The sequence below is a fragment of the Homalodisca vitripennis genome, chromosome 2 (assembly GCF_021130785.1).
Source record: "Homalodisca vitripennis isolate AUS2020 chromosome 2, UT_GWSS_2.1, whole genome shotgun sequence".
Taxonomy (NCBI): Eukaryota; Metazoa; Arthropoda; class Insecta; order Hemiptera; family Cicadellidae; genus Homalodisca; species Homalodisca vitripennis.
The window spans coordinates 100,685,906-100,703,503 of record NC_060208.1 but is presented as its reverse complement, the minus strand read 5'-3'; the positions used below and the strand labels follow the sequence as shown (position 1 = coordinate 100,703,503).

The 17,598-nt window shown below is 36.8% G+C and overlaps 1 protein-coding gene and 1 long non-coding RNA gene across 3 annotated transcripts in view; one reads left to right on the top strand and one right to left on the bottom strand.

Annotated features, from left to right (window-relative positions):
• The window catches only part of LOC124354445 (protein rhomboid), a 160,324-nt gene that overhangs the window by 8,186 nt on the left and 134,540 nt on the right, over positions 1–17,598 (bottom strand). For both annotated transcript variants that reach the window (XM_046804894.1, XM_046804895.1), the window contains 2 exons: positions 11,778–11,890; positions 9,323–9,440 (listed from right to left, as the gene is read on the bottom strand). In XM_046804894.1, coding sequence (XP_046660850.1) covers positions 9,323–9,440; positions 11,778–11,890 — 231 coding nt within the window. The remainder of the gene's footprint in view (positions 1–9,322; positions 9,441–11,777; positions 11,891–17,598) is intronic.
• The window catches only part of LOC124354447, a 142,252-nt gene continuing 134,499 nt past the window's right edge, over positions 9,846–17,598 (top strand). Inside the window, exon 1 of the long non-coding RNA XR_006921683.1 lies at positions 9,846–10,101. This is a non-coding gene — a long non-coding RNA (uncharacterized LOC124354447). The remainder of the gene's footprint in view (positions 10,102–17,598) is intronic.

Genomic DNA, 17,598 nt, shown 5'->3' with positions numbered 1-17,598 from the left:
ATAGGTTGGGACACACATAACCGCACCGCGCCCGACACGTGAGTCGGCCGATTGTTGGCCGTCACACGGTGAAACAATTGCTGCGCAGTATTTTAACCTGCAAGTTCAAGACACGTCCGCACCGACACCAGACCGTCGTGGCCGCACCGTGGCCGCACCGTCACCGATAGTTCAGGTTTGAAATTTTGACGGGCACGGTGCGGTCTGAGAGATCTCTTTTGAGCGGCATCAGCCATGGATGTGGAGAAACTTATTGAAGAAATAAGGAAGTTTCCTGTAGTTTATGAACCAGTCGAATGACAAATATCGGAATACAGAATACAAGGAGAAAAAGTGTGGAAGAAAATTGCTGACAATTTGGAGCTTGGAGAGGGGTAATTATAAATTTAAAAAGAGTTGGTCACATTTGCGTTCTTCTTTGTAAAAATATTTCAGCAAACGTTTTATTTAATTGAATTATTTAGTATACTAACCCTACATCGTGCGCTGACATTTTTGTACGTTTTTATTATTTTAACTGCAATATACTTAAAATTAAAATAATTAATTTACAATATAGTTTTCAAGTACGGAAAATAAACTTGTACTCTAGTACTGCTATACAATTGTACTCTTTGTCTCCGCAATAAAATACTTGACTATTGACTATATTATATATTTTACTAATATTTAACTATGTTTTACCCATTATTATAAAACTATCTGCAACATGGCAAACTATGGCCTCACACTAAACGTTCTTGTGTTAAAGTAATACAAAATATACTGTTTGTAGTGTATTTTATTGAAATTCAAAATCAAATTTATTGATAAAAGTATTGGAAATATTTTTTAGAGTAAAACTGGTCATATTTTCTTATTGTGCTAATAAAATACATCAGTTGGTATTTTATATTGTTCTAATAATAAGTAATTATAAAACTATGTTGTATATTAAGTAATTTTAAAATAACTAAATTAGAATTATGTAATGTATTGGATTTATTTGGTAAAAATTTATCCCGGGTATTTCGCATGGGGCAAATTTACAATGTTTCTTTCTATGAAATTTTGTACGTTTTATTATTTTAACTGCATTAAAGGTCAAATAAAAATAATTTATTTACAAAAAAGTTTCTTAGTACGAAAATAGTAGCGAGTATACATTTTAATTCGCCGCTTTTCATTAACACCGTTGGATTATACAGTTAGAGTTGGGATAAAAACTTGAAATTTCACAATTTTGTAGTCAATACTATGGCAATGACGATGTAGTAGATAAATATTTTAAAAGTTTATTACAAGTGCTATAAAATAAATTATTAATTTAATTAAAACCAAATTGAGCTTTGGCGATGAACATGAAATAATGAGTCGGCTGCTACTTTTTTTATTTATTGGTCAGGCGAGTTTCGTCTGCGAGAAAGTTTGAGATAATAAACCAAATTTTAACCGTAGTATTTTTTTATAAATTTTTGGAGTAAAACAGTTTGTCGAGAAAACGAGGTATAAAGCAGATACAAATTTCATGCGGCGCAAACACGTGCCCGCTGCTTCGCCTCCATACGCTGCAATAGGTTAAATGTTTAAATGCTCAACCTCTTTTATACTCAAATCTATAAAACATTAGTAACTTATTATGGGAATATATCTAAATTTGATTAAATCAACTAATCGTTGTAGTGGGTTTCAAAAACAAGAAGTACATAATAAAATGAAATTATGATATGTATTTAAAGCAATAGCCTCTCTAAATTAAACCTTTTACAATACGGAATAACTTGGAATGTCTAACTTAAATAGTAAGTTAACTTTTTATGTAATGTTACAGTTTTACAATGTTACTGTTTATTTGGTGTTACAGTATATCAATGAATGATTTCTAACATTCTATACAGGTTAACAGTATAGTTTTTACAGTATCTTTATGTATTTAGTTTATATTCCTTACTTACAAGGAAATAAAATGTACACCCATTCCATCGAAGTATATTTTAGTTGATCATTCTTAAAAAAACTTCCAATAATACACATTATATAATCCACCACGTATATATATATATATATATATATTATATATATATATATATATAAATATGAGTTATTACTTGTATGATATCTTTTTATTTGTGAAAAATAACTGAAGAACAAGACTGACAGAATATGAAGTCTACTACCCAAGGAATATCACAGCTTTCGTTAAATGATTACGAACTCTCTGTTTATGTAATTTTTCGTTATACAATTTCGAAAAATGGTGAGCCTGACTTTAAAATATTTTTTTAAATTCATAAATTGCACAAATATTATCCGTCACTCCGAAATACAAAAGACATACGCTCTATTTACAAGCAGTGAGATCGTTACGCTCGGACAGCGTACGGACAAGTGTGGCCTCGCTGTAACCGAGCCGAGCCCGCACCGACACTCGGCCGACTCACGTGTCGGGCGCGGTGCGGTTATGTGTGTCCCAACCTTATAGTGTATAGTGCGGCCTTGGTTGTGCCGTGCTTTACGCGCGCTCTATTCGCCAGCCGGCAGCCACCACCGTAGTCAGTGAAATCTGTCTGCAACTACTTTACTTCTTTCAACACTCATACTCCACCAAATGAATACGGCTCGTTCTACGTGAAATCGGCTGGACTGCTTGGTTCTCAAAATTTGTATTTATTTAATATTTCAAATGCTTGTAAACAAATTTGGTTGTTTTGGCAACAAGGCGGGCCACATAAAACTGGACTCGCGGGCCGGATTCGGCCCGCGGGCCGTAGGTTGGGCAGCCCTGGTCTAGTCTGTTAACACTTTTTAAAATAGAAAAGCATTGAAAAGGTTATAGCCAACAAATCCAAGAGTTCCGACTAATCCTTGCTTGAGATCTGCAAAACAATTCTGAAATTCAAAATTCTCCAGGCTTCCAACACCGTTTGTAACATGATTCTGCTATTTAATAATGTCAGAATCGATGTACATGCGCTCTTGAATTATAAATAAAATGTCAACGGCCGTGCATGCACTGGTAGCCTACTACAATCATAGACAACATCAAGATTACTCAACAACAAAACAAACGACAATTGTGACTTAGGCTATCTGCGGGAAAAGGATGGTTACTGCGATTAGCCTTCCCGCAACGGTTACAACCTTGTGATCGACAAAAAGATAGAGCTAATTTCAAAGCGTGTAAACCAAAGAGACGGGTCAGTGATACTTTAGATAATCGAGTACAAGGTTCAATTATATTAGAAAAAAACTATATAAGAAATCCCATCCTGCTAATCAGTACAGATACTGCCTAGAAACAAAGGGCTCCATGGCGGTGCAATTAGAAGTGGAATGATAAAGAAAGGAACACGCACAACACCATCAGATATTCTGAGCAGAAACTGGAATTCCAACCGGAAATGGATGAAGGTAGACGAATGGCTTCCGGCACGCGCTTCTACCGCCACTGCCATCCCGATTCAATGCCACCGAACAGCTGACCGAACCGTAGCAACGGCTACAAAGTATTTTTTGGCAGTCATTGCAAACTCTTTTCTTGCTTATGGTAAATAAGGTTTGCTTCTACTATGTCGTCATAGTCTTTCTTTCGTTTTCTCTTGACTTTCTTTATTCCAGATGAGGAAAATCAGAATTCTCTTGGTATTTTCATTCAAACTGTTTGCATTTTTGGAAGTGATTTTGAACTATCTATAATAATTGTACTGGATACCCAGAATTAACATGGTCAATTCAATGTAGTTACGTTATAAAAGAAATTCATTTGTGAAAAAACTATTTTTGGTAAAGGACATTACTTATCATAAGAGCAGACAGAGAAAAAGTCTAATATACCGGTAATTAAGAGCCTAATGGCACAAGTGTAAGAAATCAAATAACTCCAATAACGTAAACTTTATTTATATGCAAATATCGCTAAGGGTTTTCTTTGCTCCTGTATTCTTTATAGCAAATCGTTATCTTACTTTAGGGTTACCGTATTGTTTATATTTAGAAAAACTTTCATGGGATTTAGCTCTAACTTGTGAAAGGAAGAAACAACAAAATTTCCAATCCAAAAGAATGTAATTTCTTTCTCTCATAGAGCGAATTCCAACCCTACGAAGGATTGCATTTGACATTATTATGAAGAGCTACGTTTTTAGAGTTTAATTTGTAGTAGGCCTACGTTGTGACGAAAAATGTACATTTATTTTATTTTAAATAAAACAGAGGAGTTAATAACCATATTCAGTAAGACGAGGGTAATTTAAAATCGATCATATAGCCTATGATGTAAGGTGGCATCGATATTTCATTACATAACATGGCGTCGCCGTATAGACGGGATGGTGAAGGGGGGAGTCGGCCTTGGTTCACTCTAGCACCTTCGTGATGTCGCAGACGCACTCAATACATTCCGGTAAAACGGTTAGAAGGCTCACGTTTGCAGGCGCTTTGCCAAACTTTATAATACGATTTTCGCGTCTGACACTACTTCAGGTCTCGCACTTACTAATAGGTAAATTATTACTGTGGTAAATGAAATTAAAAACGCGCTCCTGACTGTAATAAAACATGTATAGTTTTTAAAATAACCTTTTTCGCAGATGAATAATGCATACAATTAACGACATTAGAGAATAGGAGTATTTCAATTGCCACATACACCCACCAACTATCGTAAACTACATATGTTAAATAATATAGTGTTATTATCACGCGTGAAAGTAATTTATTAGAACAATCCTGACAGAAAGATAACGACGAAACAGTATTATATCTGCACAGATCCAATATGTTTGAAGCCAGCCCCACTGCAGGTGTTCGGGCCGTAACGAAAACGAATAAAACGTAAGGCACTGCCGCCAAACGAAATATATTGAATATAAAATAGGCGCCGCGCCGCCACCGCTGTGCCACATGTGACCACCCCTCGCAATAATTCATGGCGTTTCCCCAATTGCGGAAGGCCTGCTACCATTTATCAAGGGGGTTCCGTGTACCGGCAGACTAGGGTGAGTGAGGGGGAGGGGGAAGCACGCTCCAAATTTACATCCGGACGGATCGAAAGACAGACGAACGGACTTGGAAATTGACAATATTACTTCTGGGTGAGAAGGCCCACTCTCTTGACAAATTAGAAGGGTCTGTTTTTTACCATCCTTCCACCAACATTGTTGCATCCTGAACACACTATAGGCTCGCTTTCTGACAAATTGACTTTTAGGGGGTTTTAATGGGTGGATTAGATTTGAATTTGTTATTTCTAATACCACCTTTAGTCTGTAATGTAACAGTATTTCGTTTTCGACATTTTGCTCTCTACTAGATCTCTTGCATGGTTTCAATAGAGTTAAATTGATACAATCTACAATAGAATATTTTATTAATTTTTAGAGATGGTCATAAGAACACATTTAGTTGGCAAAAAACTACAAACAAACAAAAACTTGGGGAAATTTAAATTTCTTTGTGTCGTTCGATAATACACTTTTCATATATTTGGAATATTAAATAGAGCTTTAAGGCGTGAACCCTTAAATTTTGGGCTTTACAAAAACAAAGACGAGAATAAATAGAAAGCTGTCTCAGAAAGGGAGCACCGGATCTGGACACTTCTGTGGTTTATGTTTAGATTGCACGCTCTCTCGATTATGAGAAAACGCACGCAGTGATGCCGCAACTGGGACACCCACAGTAGCCTATACCGCGGACTGTTAGTTAAACGCAATGTCGTCTTTGTCAAATCTTTCTGCATCGCATCTCCGTACTTAACAGGCAACTGACAGAATTGTGGTTGCAACATGTGTTTATAAATGTCAACGAAGGAACAAAAATCATATAAAAGCACGGCATTATTGGTTCATTTCCCTAGAAAATGCATGCACCTGTGAATAAAGGTGTATTACTACAGATATACGATTATGGACACTTATAATGTGGATGACTTAAATCTGAGAAAAGTTGTAACTTTAGATCTCTATAGTTTATTTTATAATCCCGAAATAATTTGTAACTGTATTGTACATTTCTAAACTTATGTTAACACCCTTAGTAATTATGAACAAATTAAAGACAGTTGATGTGTATTGTGATTGCGATAACTTCATATTCTATCAGTGGTTAAGAGGATAATAAAACAATAATATTGAAAGAAAGCCTGAAAAACACAAGACTTCTTTAGAAAAAACAGAATGGAGGGTGAGGAAATCGACATAGAAAATCATGTGGCTAGTAAAGTGCTATGATAAAATGTAATATATGCAGAGGCAAAAATGACCTTAATTGATAATTTCGACTATTACAGTATATATCAAATAAACATCTTTGACAAATTTGATATCTATAAATAGTACTGTACGTAACAACACTGTCACTCCACATAACCTCAAAAACTGGACAACACCGTCGTTATAACTTAATCAACTTATTTACAACACATTAATAAAGTCACCCTACACGATCACATGTCGAGACATATGAAAGAATTGCATTTAAATAATCTATATTTTGATCACTTTATGAGTGATGACGTAATGACTACAGGCCGATATTCATATCTGTCTGACATAACCTCAATCATGGCGCGCATCAGGTGACGAGCCCGCGTAGCGTCGTGTGTCAGTCAGCTGATGTGAGCAGTGATTAGCGATTAGGTTAGCGCTGTCCGCCGTAGCTAGCTCGTCGGTGCGTCTGATGACGAAGTTGTAGTGGAGGGAGGAGAGAAGGAGGTTTTTTGTTGGTCCGCGACAAAAACAACATCAACAATAGCGGTGGCCACACACAGGCTCGTGGCCGGTGAGCGAGGCAAATCGGCTGGAAAACAACTCAATCATACGGCGGTAAAACGGGCGGGCCGCCGGGCGTGGAGTGGGCGACTGGCCCGTTTCAAGGGATTTCGAACCACAGTGACCACCGACGCAATAAACATTTCAATTTCACGAGCCCACAGCAGGGAATTGCCTTACAAAAGCCAGGAGGTAGAACTAATAAACAAACTACAGAACTGATCCAAATTTGTATGTTCATACATATATAAAACCGATCTTATCCAACCATGTGCATCCCTTAATCATACAAATCGTCCCAAATACAAGCTTGTATTTTGTCCAATGAAAAATTACTATGTTAACTAAAAACAAAAATTTTAAAGTTTATGTTTTAATGTCTTTGTCAGTAGACCCACCCTGCGTCAGTAATATCTTTCAAGGACGTTTCTGTTAACCCAATTGTGTACGAATAAGAAATGGATATACATACGACCGCCCTAAACTTTATCCATCGATTTTCTGCGCTTTCATAAGATAGGGGATACGGCCGATGAAATTAAAATGGTCACGAATAAGCTATAAGGCGGCTTCTCAATTTTATATTGAATTCTGACGCTTCTAGTTTGTCAAAGACAACTGTTAAACGCAAAAAGAGGAACAGTTTACTCTGTTTGTGCAAATAAAAGAAACAAAATTTGAATTGAGCGAATCAATAGGGGGGAAATGCAACTAAAAGGAAATAAACAGAAACTGTCTAAACTCGATCTCGCAATACTCTGCTCTGCAGTATCATTAGGTAAAGTAGACGGGGACGCCAGGCAATGGCTACCATCTGGCGCTCATAAAGGGGCCGTTTCCCTAAATGTGCGCGAGTCGCCCATATATCACTTTTGCGCGCACAGACGCGCACGCGTGCACACTTCCTCCTGGCTAATTGGCTCTCTTCCAGTTTCCGGCCTGCTTTTTAATTTTCTCGCCAATCTCGGCTCAGTTTAACGGAGCGTGCCAGTCGCCACACCAAAGGCGATTCCAATGACTTTTTCTCACTGACTAATATACTCCAGAACCGTTAATAGGTTTTATTCCTCTAGTGCTTTTCTTGTGCATTGGAATGTTGTTTTTCTGTTACCCGTCGTTCTCTTCTTCTTATCCGTTCTCCTTTTTGTGACGAAAAATAAACAAATAATTAATATGAAATATTCAAACTGAAAAATGCCCAAATTTAGGCCATGAATACAGGTATTACATGACGTCTGAAAGCAATCGTTACCCAACGGTATTTAGGTGGACAGTTTATTATCATAGTTGATTCTTTAAAGTGGTCAGTACTTATATGGTTCCAAATCCACATTAATCCACGGTATTAATATCTAGCTGATGACGGATGTACGGTCCAGAGAGTACTCAATTTAAATCCATTAATCGATTTCCCTTTCGAAAGCAGATTTAGAATTTTCAGTAGGGAAGAACATGGACGCGTAATATCTGCATTGCGTCATACGTGATTTATTACCTAATAAAGGACGACCGTCCCATAATCCCACAGGAGGGGAAGACAAAGTCCTATCCCTGCACGACGCGACGTGATGTTGCGAGACTCCACTGCCGCGAATTTAACCCCAGTTCATCTGGCGTCGGTAGAATACCATTCTTTTTATAAATATTGATTTTCACTATAAAATAGCATATTTAAACCTGTATAACTTCGAAAATTTATAGAAAAACGTTTACAAAATTAAAAATATGAATGAGAGAAAATGGATTAAAAAATAGAACAATAAAAAAAATAATAGTGCTTCTCCAATAACTGTTAAATTGCAGAGCGTATTCAATAATTACAAAAACAATCGATAAGATGTATTTATATGTAACAAAACTATGTAACAACTATTAGATACATGTGAAATGACAACAGACATTAATATGCCATTGTTTCTTATGCGAAACAACAGAGATATTCTATAACCATTTCTAACATGACATGAGATATTCTAACATGACATTTCTATAACCAGCATCTGCCCTCTTCTTCAGTTTGCATCACCTCTCTCTTTGATGTGTCTATCGGCATGTGTTATTGTTGTATCATTAACTTACGTTTGTTTTTATGTTACACCTCAAGAAGGGGACAAAAGGGCAGGATCGTGTTGCACCAAATGTCGATGATAAATGTTCGTAGCCGTATTAAATAGTCCATCGTCAACGAACTTCAAACGACTATTGAATTGATTCAACATTACGTAAAGGGAATAAAATTTCACTCATCTTAGTTTGATATTCTACTATTTGTAATAATAGCTAATGCTATTATTTGTGGTGAGCCATTAATTAGCTCGTACGAATACAATTAATGTGCAGGAAGCTAAGTACACAGTTTTAGACATTTGAAGAAATTTCAATCCGGAACTGGTCTAATTTTTCCTAGAATTCATCAGATTGAATATGTTTTTATTTTGCTTTAATACAAATGTAATAATTTTTACAATAAAATAAAACTTTCCATTCATTCAAATCGTATTTTCAAAACGAAATATAAAACTTACTTTGAAATTTGTCATTAAGAAATATTTTAACTGTCAATGATCACTTACCTCTACTACGGTAACGAAGAGGATGAAGAACGGGGGAGGGTAACAAGTGTAGTTATCGGCGTAGTACTTCCGGTCCCGCTCCTCCGTCAGGAACTCATCCGCTATGATCTGCACCATCCTGTTACAACACCGAATTGTGTTAGCACTTCCGTCACGAGGTTCTTTCCAAAACATACTCACCTAACTGTGACATTGCTCAGATGTTGTTGACTTTGTTATAAATTACGGTTATCTTACATCATCTATCTGTCGAAGTATAAAAATATACTTGACTTACAACACGAGCGTAACCACAGACAAGGTAGAAGTACGCCACAACACGTGTCGTAGCAAACTTCGCTGAAGTAGCAAATTGGCTCAAAATGACTCATCATAGAGTAGGGCGCGTATACATTAGAAGCAGCTTGTGCAAGCTTGCCTGTAGGATTTTAAGGGAAGCGTTGAAAACAAGTGGCGACTTGTCGGTGTTGGTTACAATACACGCTTGCACAAACCTGTCTACTCCCGATCAGGAAATAAATAAGTTTGTTTTTACCGGTAAGCTCGCCACTGTTCAGTTGGATTTGGAACGGTAACGTTGCACCATACACGTTGTTTGTTGTTTGCAATTAATTTTTTTTTAGTTGGATGAAATTTGTTTTAAGTTTTTATGGATGTTGAACCACTTATTTGTGCAGTGAGAGCAAGAAGGGCTCTAGGCTATGGGATGCATCTTCACAGCAACAGAGACCGATCGATGAAACTGTGGAATGAAATCTCACTCGAACTGGGAATTGAATGTAAGTACAATATTCATGTCTAAGTAAAATTAGTTAGTAACTTGTAACAAGCTAACTAATTCTCTCTGATACTTCTTTTACTAATATGTATTATAAAATCAATGAGCCAATTAAGGTAAGTTGCCATCTGTTGTCTTTCTTTAGGGAATGTGTATCGTTTGACAATGTTTTAACACTTTATTAACTGTCGCCCGGCAATCATCATATTCATATCGCTGTTTGAGCTTTTCAGTTCAGTTGTGGTTGGTTTAAGTTGTTCCATTTGTGTTCAACTTAGTAATAAATAGGCAAAATATTTTTATCGGAGTATTAAACTTCATTTTGGCTTTGTAATTGTAATATTAAGTGTTATCTTTATTTATATATAAGTGTATTTTTGGATTTACTATTATAATTATTTTTATGACAACATAAACAAATGCTAATAGGCTACTTAAGTATACATTAGTATGAGTATATATTAGTATATTAGGGCAAATTCAAACCACCGGTATCTTACACACAGTAAAAGCCTATACAATCTTCCACAATGTGTTCAATGTGTTCCAAGAAGTAAGAGAGATTTCAAAATCCTGGCTGTCATACTTGTCGGAAAAAACCATATCTTCTAGCAAAAACCTTACTTGCAACAAAAACCATATCTTTTTGCTAATATGTATTTCTAAATTAAATGAGTGAAATTCACAACAGTAGTACTAAATTTCGATTTGTTACGAGAATGATATTTTTCTCAATGGATATATATGCTTTGTTGATTTCGATAAAAATCAACGCAATTAATGTTATAACAAACATGGCTTATTTCACAAAGTGGCATACTTCTGTACACTGATGTCAGCTGTTTTTAAACTCGATAGATATTAGGTAACTTTACTGTAAGGCAAAATAATACCAATTTTACTGGGGCGGCCATACCTTTTCAATTTTTCACAATGCTGCCGATTGTACTTATTTGTTCACGACAAAACGAGCAAAGTCGCTAAAGCTGATACTTCACGCTTTCAACATATCGATAGATCAACGGCTACTATTTTGTAAGAACACCAAACCAGTGATATATACAGCCTAATTTAACTATTTTATTATTAGACAGTGTGGGTGAACGACTCCTTAAATTTTGTTTTATCCCCCTCCGCCGAAAGCGCAACTCAGACTAAATCGGAGGTTCTTGAATCCGCATCAACTAATCCATTGCGAGCCTTCTAAATATAGCTCTCTACAGGGAGGAAAACGAAAATACGGACACGCCTCTCTAAATAGCCGACAACAACAAATAAATACTCTCCTCCCGCTACGGCTACAACCAAACACATTGGATTTTGTTGGATGTTTTTGTTTGCAATGAGTCAGCCTATTCCACTTCCTGGAAAGTAATACTTGCCAATACGCTCGATGTAGCATTTTGATAATCTTTCTAAAAAATATAGCCTAGGGTTCTCGAATATAAGTATACCCCTTCATGAACTAAATGCAATATCCTGTAAGTTACACAATTATTGTCTATAAGAGAATTTAGAAAAAAAGCTAAAAATATGTTAATATTATTACACTTAATTGTAAAAGTCCACTCAATACACCATTCACTCTGAAAAAGATCAGGTTGCTAATTCATATATTTTACTCCATGTCTTACCCCCCGCCTCCTCCTTATAAGTACACCCCTGCTTGATCCTTACCTACGGAACAGCGGCGGCTCCTCCAGTAGGACGTGGAAGTCGTTTTCGCTGCTCACTTCGCGGTCGCGGTGGTGCACTGCGCACTTAAAGCTCCGGCTTCTTTTGCCGCTCATCTGCAACAAAATATTGGAAATGTCCATCAATAATACAATAAATTTATGAAACAACTCGAATCTAGGATTTCAGAAAAAATTGTATCACTTGCTCCTTCAAGTCAACGGATTTGACCGTGATTCCCAAACTAGAAATTAATAAGTAATGAGAGTTTGGAATGTTCCTTTATAACCTCAAAACTATTCAAACACTTAAGCTATGAATATAATTTACCTTTACAGGATAAAAAATTATGAACTCGAGTAACAAGAGAAACAATAATAGTTCTTGGTAACTGAAAGAATAAAATTTACCTAACTGCACAAAACTTTAGTACTGATCGATATTATCCTTTCTAGCTTCATAAGCGTGCTTGGAAATGATCCAAGTTCAGAACGAAAAACGAAAACGGGCATTTTTTATATTTTACTTAACAATAAAAAGAATCTACTTTAATGTAGGGCTTTAAAGAATGATTTATTGACGAATATGTGATAACCATCAAAGATGAAATGTAATTTGCTAAATTTCCGAGCCAAAACCTTGATCAAATTGTAAGCTTAGCTTGAGGCTTACTTTCACGTGGTCGCTCCGGAGTTATAGAGTTTGTGTTTTTAGGGAATAAGACAGTAGCGGAACAATGGACGACAAAGGTGTGACAAGAGTCGATGGCTCAAACATCGGACAAATGACGTGAATCTGTATCACGCATCAGAAACGTGGTTACATAGGTTAGGATTCATGTAAATCAGGGTTAACGAAAGCATTAAAAAAATACAGATTGCACTAACCTTCTAATCAATTGCTCTGAAACAAATCAATTAAATGTATTGGTAAATTTGTTTTTTTACCAAGTACAGATCAAAAGATCCTCTTCAGATTCTCTTGCGGATACATCTTACTTGTACCAGCATACCTCGATGACACGACAAATCTTCCGACTCCTTGGCATGTGTTTTATTTCCATAAACACACAATATGTGTCTGGTGACACGTCACATTTTATCATTCGAGACTCCATTCAAAAGCTGTTCACTTTCTAAGAAGCCGCACTAAATTCTGGACACGCGTGGAACGAAGAGTGGGTTGTGCGCTGCGCATGCGCGGGCATCCGTTTAGTATTTACCTCGTCGGTGGAATAAAACAAGCGCGGCGCATGTATCCCAACCAGGTCGCGCTCTCCGCTCGCCCAGCTATGCGCGCTTTGACGGACCGCGAGGATTTTGGGGGTCCTCCAAGGCACCGACTTGGGACCGCTATTGTTTCTTTCGCGCATTTCTTGTGTTTTAATAGGGTCGTCGGGCCGTGATTCGGGTACTCATCGTGACTTCCTTTTCTGTCCGTTTATCGTTTAAAGCGTGGTTGACTTTAGACAAACCAAAGAATTAGTTTTTACCACTAATATCTAATATATATGTTAGCTGTTTAACTTAACGCGATGCATTTATTGAATTAGTTTTAATGAATTACACCAAATTCATAGGATATATATTTAATTTTTTTCCTCCAGAAAAGATTTAACTAACTAGATTCTTTTTTCGCGTGTACCTTGGATATTGTAGGCGAATATTTAACAAAATTGTGTTTTTTTATCTAGAGGATTAAATTCGAAATATACATCAAATGTACATGGGCGATGGCACTCCCGACGCCGACTTCAGTCCTTCAAGAGGCAGGCGGCTCCTCTGCGCACGGTTCGTTAGGTCGCTTCATCAAGTAAAAATGAGAAAGCTGCAAGTGGCGGAAAGTCCAGGGTCTGATGAACATCGGGAGCGACGACCGTCGGTCGGTTCTGGTTGCGCGATAACACAGACTCTGGGTGGGTACTTACTTGTCTCACAAAGTAGGAAAAGGAGAACATTTCCTTTTCTTTGCTCTATTATATATATATATATATATATATATATATATATATATATATATATATATATATATATATATATATAATATTTAGTCTCTTGATGAGACAAAAATTATCATTTAGCAATGTCAATGAGAAAGAGCATAAAGTAAAGTAAACAACTCCCTATGCTGTCGAGCCAGGATATAAAGTAATAGATTCTTAAAGTGCCACGTTCATGAGATTCAACATCTCCTTTTGTTATTGAGGTGACCAAGTACCGTGGAATAATTAAATTACATAATGAGGTAACATATCTGTACAATCCATAATCAACCAACTAACAAGACTAGAAATTTTAAAGTTTAGACTTACCAGCTTTTTACTTTATTGCATATTCGTTGATTTTAGTAAACGAACAGAGGAAGTACAAGCTACCGCTAGTATAAGAAAGCCCTGATTTTCGCATAAAATATTATTTAAACTCATTTATAATTTCGTAGAAAATGTTTGTAAAAGTAACGAATACTCCATCGCACCTATTGTAGATTTGGGCTTTTGATAAAATAAATCTTTCACTAAATATGTACATACTAAATAAAAGAACTAAAGCTATAGAGTTATAACAGTGTCTACAAACAAAATAATAGTTCTTTAGCAAGCAGCTGCAGAGATCTCATCTTTTAGGGCCGCCCTCGTTACATTGGACTTTGCGAACCGAGATGGTTCCAGATTAGGTTCTTTTGTAGTATTTATAATTTTCGTTTGGTTTTAATCATCTAACTTTTATGATTATTGTTCATATTTGGGACATATTACTATACAACTAAACATTTTTCATTAGCAAAGTATTTAGGAGAAGTTTTTATGACAAAGAGAATTCTTTGCTGGTAACTCCAAACTTTTATGAGCCATTCTTATAAGCAGACAACCTGGGGTTTCTTGAAACATATAGAGAAATTTTTTTCTAAGGCTTTAGCCGCGCTTATTTTGGTGGAGGTCGAGTAACCATAGACGTAACCTAACAACATTATATCCTTATTACGGTCTTGAACCAACGTATTTGTTATGTAATACAAGATTTACAATAAACTGATTTTCGCAAGGGCTCCATCTTGGAACCATTACTCCTTCAAAAATCATTATCGATAATAAAATAAATTGTATTACTGCGGCAAACAATTTTCGTGTAGAGCACTTTAATCGCATAATATTAAGATGAACAGAAGAACAATCTATCCGCGGAAACAAGAAATATGCTACAAAGGGATGAAGCTAGGACTTTGACAAAATGCCACAATCCATCAACGTGGAAGTCGGGGAACCGGTGATTACAGTTTACGTTTACGGTTATGAGGCCATGGGCTCTCCAGGGCGGCCAGTTTAATATTTCTGTTGCCGCGGCAACCAATTACAAACACAGCCCAATCAGGAGCTCACTCACAGGTCACAGAGCAGCTGCAGAGATCTCATCTTTTAGGGCCGTCCTCGTTACATTGGACTTTGCGAACCGAGATGGTTCCAGATTAGGTTCTTTTGTAGTATTTATAATTTTCGTTTGGTTTTAATCATCTAACTTTTATGATTATTGTTCATATTTGGGACATATTACTATACAACTAAACATTTTTCATTAGCAAAGTATTTAGGAGAAGTTTTTATGACAAAGAGAATTCTTTGGTGGTAACTCCAAGAGTACGACATTAACATTTTCCATCAAGGCATCATTTGAAAGTTTCGTTGATTGCGATAAGATGAGTTCTGACCACATTTTATTAGATGCTTGTCACGTGTCGGCTATGGCAATCAGTCATACAGAGAATATAAAAATTTGCACTGGTTCTAGTCAGCGCCCTGGGGACAGTTAAGAAAACTCTTGACTTAACCTCTTTAAAAATTCAATAGACCTTGTAGATATTTACTCTGTACATGTTCCACCCTTTTATGGTCTTAAATTTCATTAAATTGCAATAGCGTTTGGAGATAAAATATGCATTAAAATAATGCATATATTTTAAGTACCCATTAGCAGTTATTTATGATTTAAATTTTTAAGAAATTAAAGCTCTTTGTTCCCGACCCCAGACGCTGCTTGTCCCATGGCGTGAGAGCGAAGTGCACGTCGCCCCAGAATAGCGCAGATGAAAGGGATGTGTTTGGACCGGACCCAGGGCGGAAAGGTGTCCAGACGGGCCAACAGACGAATGGCCGTGCTATTTTCACACGTCGCTGGGGGGATTGGACGACCTCCAAGGCGTCCTTGGCTTTGCCGTGACCTTGGATACCGGAATGTTATAAAATAAAATTCATCAAATATATGTGCACTTAACGGATCCACGTAAGCCATACGCTATCTTTTGATAATTTCACATTCCGGAACAGTTAAGTTGCATTTAAAAAACAGTACAGTATCGAGTGGAAAGTATTTTTTTATAAGTAAGTTTTCATCACGATTATTACTTGGCCCAAAATAGTCTGCCCTAAAAGTTAGTATAACTATGTTATTGTACAAATCAATACTGTTCAAATCATCCAATATTAAATGACGAAGTACAGTAAATCTCTGTTATCTTCATCACCTATATCAGGTGCGCCAACGAGTTGTGATTCTTGTGCATCACGGGTGTTTATTAAAATGCGGTAACGTTAATTAATTACAGACAGGACACCATAAAACAATTTCTTAATCAAGTGGCACATAAATCAGCAATCTAAGAAACCGCTAACCGACAAATTATTTACCCACGCTCATCCTGAAAGAAAACTGGTATTATTACAACGAATAATTGCCAAAGAGGTTATGTTGCCGGACGGCGGACAACCGAGTAGTTTTCATGCCAAGGCCTTCATTATCGTCGTCATCTACCTAACCGAGCCGTCTAATTACATCGTGGCAGTGGACGTCGATGCAGACGACCGAGCGATCGTCGTCATACCAGCCACTGCCTCTGATATCACGTCAACTGTGGTCTATAAAATTGGCGGCACGCTCACTTTAGTATTTAGAGGTTATGTTTTCTGCCGCGCCGGCCAGTTAGCTGATCCGCATGACTCCGCCGGAAACGGCATATTAGTAGTGGCGCCTCAGACCGGAAGTGACCACGACATCCTCCTTAGCTACAATAGAATAATGACGCGTCTTATCGTATCTTGTACTGAAATTTCTTCTGATAAATAAACTACTACAAGAATTGTTCTTTTGCGAAAGAGTTTGTTTACGTTGAAGTTTACATATGCATGCTAACAGTAATAAATGTAGTTGCTTTGTTGTTGACTAACGTAACCGTAGCATATATTAAAATAAGTTTGGGACAGGTTAAAAATAAATTTTCCTTTATTTTCAACGTAAATTTCGTGATTTTAAAGAATTAAGAGGATATGGTAAAACAAAAACAAATTGGGGACAAACAAATTGAGATTGCCGATAGCCGAGCGGTCTAAGATGTCGGACTTAGGTTCTGAGTTAGCGGGTTCAAATCCTGTATGTGACCTTAGAACTTTCTTCAGTACCATTGACCACTGTATCAACTTACTCCCTTATTCTGTTTGATAAGATTCTCGCATATGCCCTGTGGCCCATGAGGACGGACAGATAAAGATTTAAAGAGGTTCGGTCTCTTCATAATAAAAAGTGTATGTGTAAAGATATTGTGTTCACTTCCGGCTTCTCAACAGCGTTGGTAATAATAATTAAGTGCCTTTGATATGAAATAAATTCCCATCACATAGTTCGATCAAGTGCGCTATACTACACAGGAAGTTGAAAAAATTGATGAACCGTGAGCACGAATGTAGCGGAAGTTGAAGTGCATGACGGGATACAGATGTTCGTTCCCATCGACGCGTGTGAGAAATTGTAGATGAGTACGTTCTCGACATTCAACACGC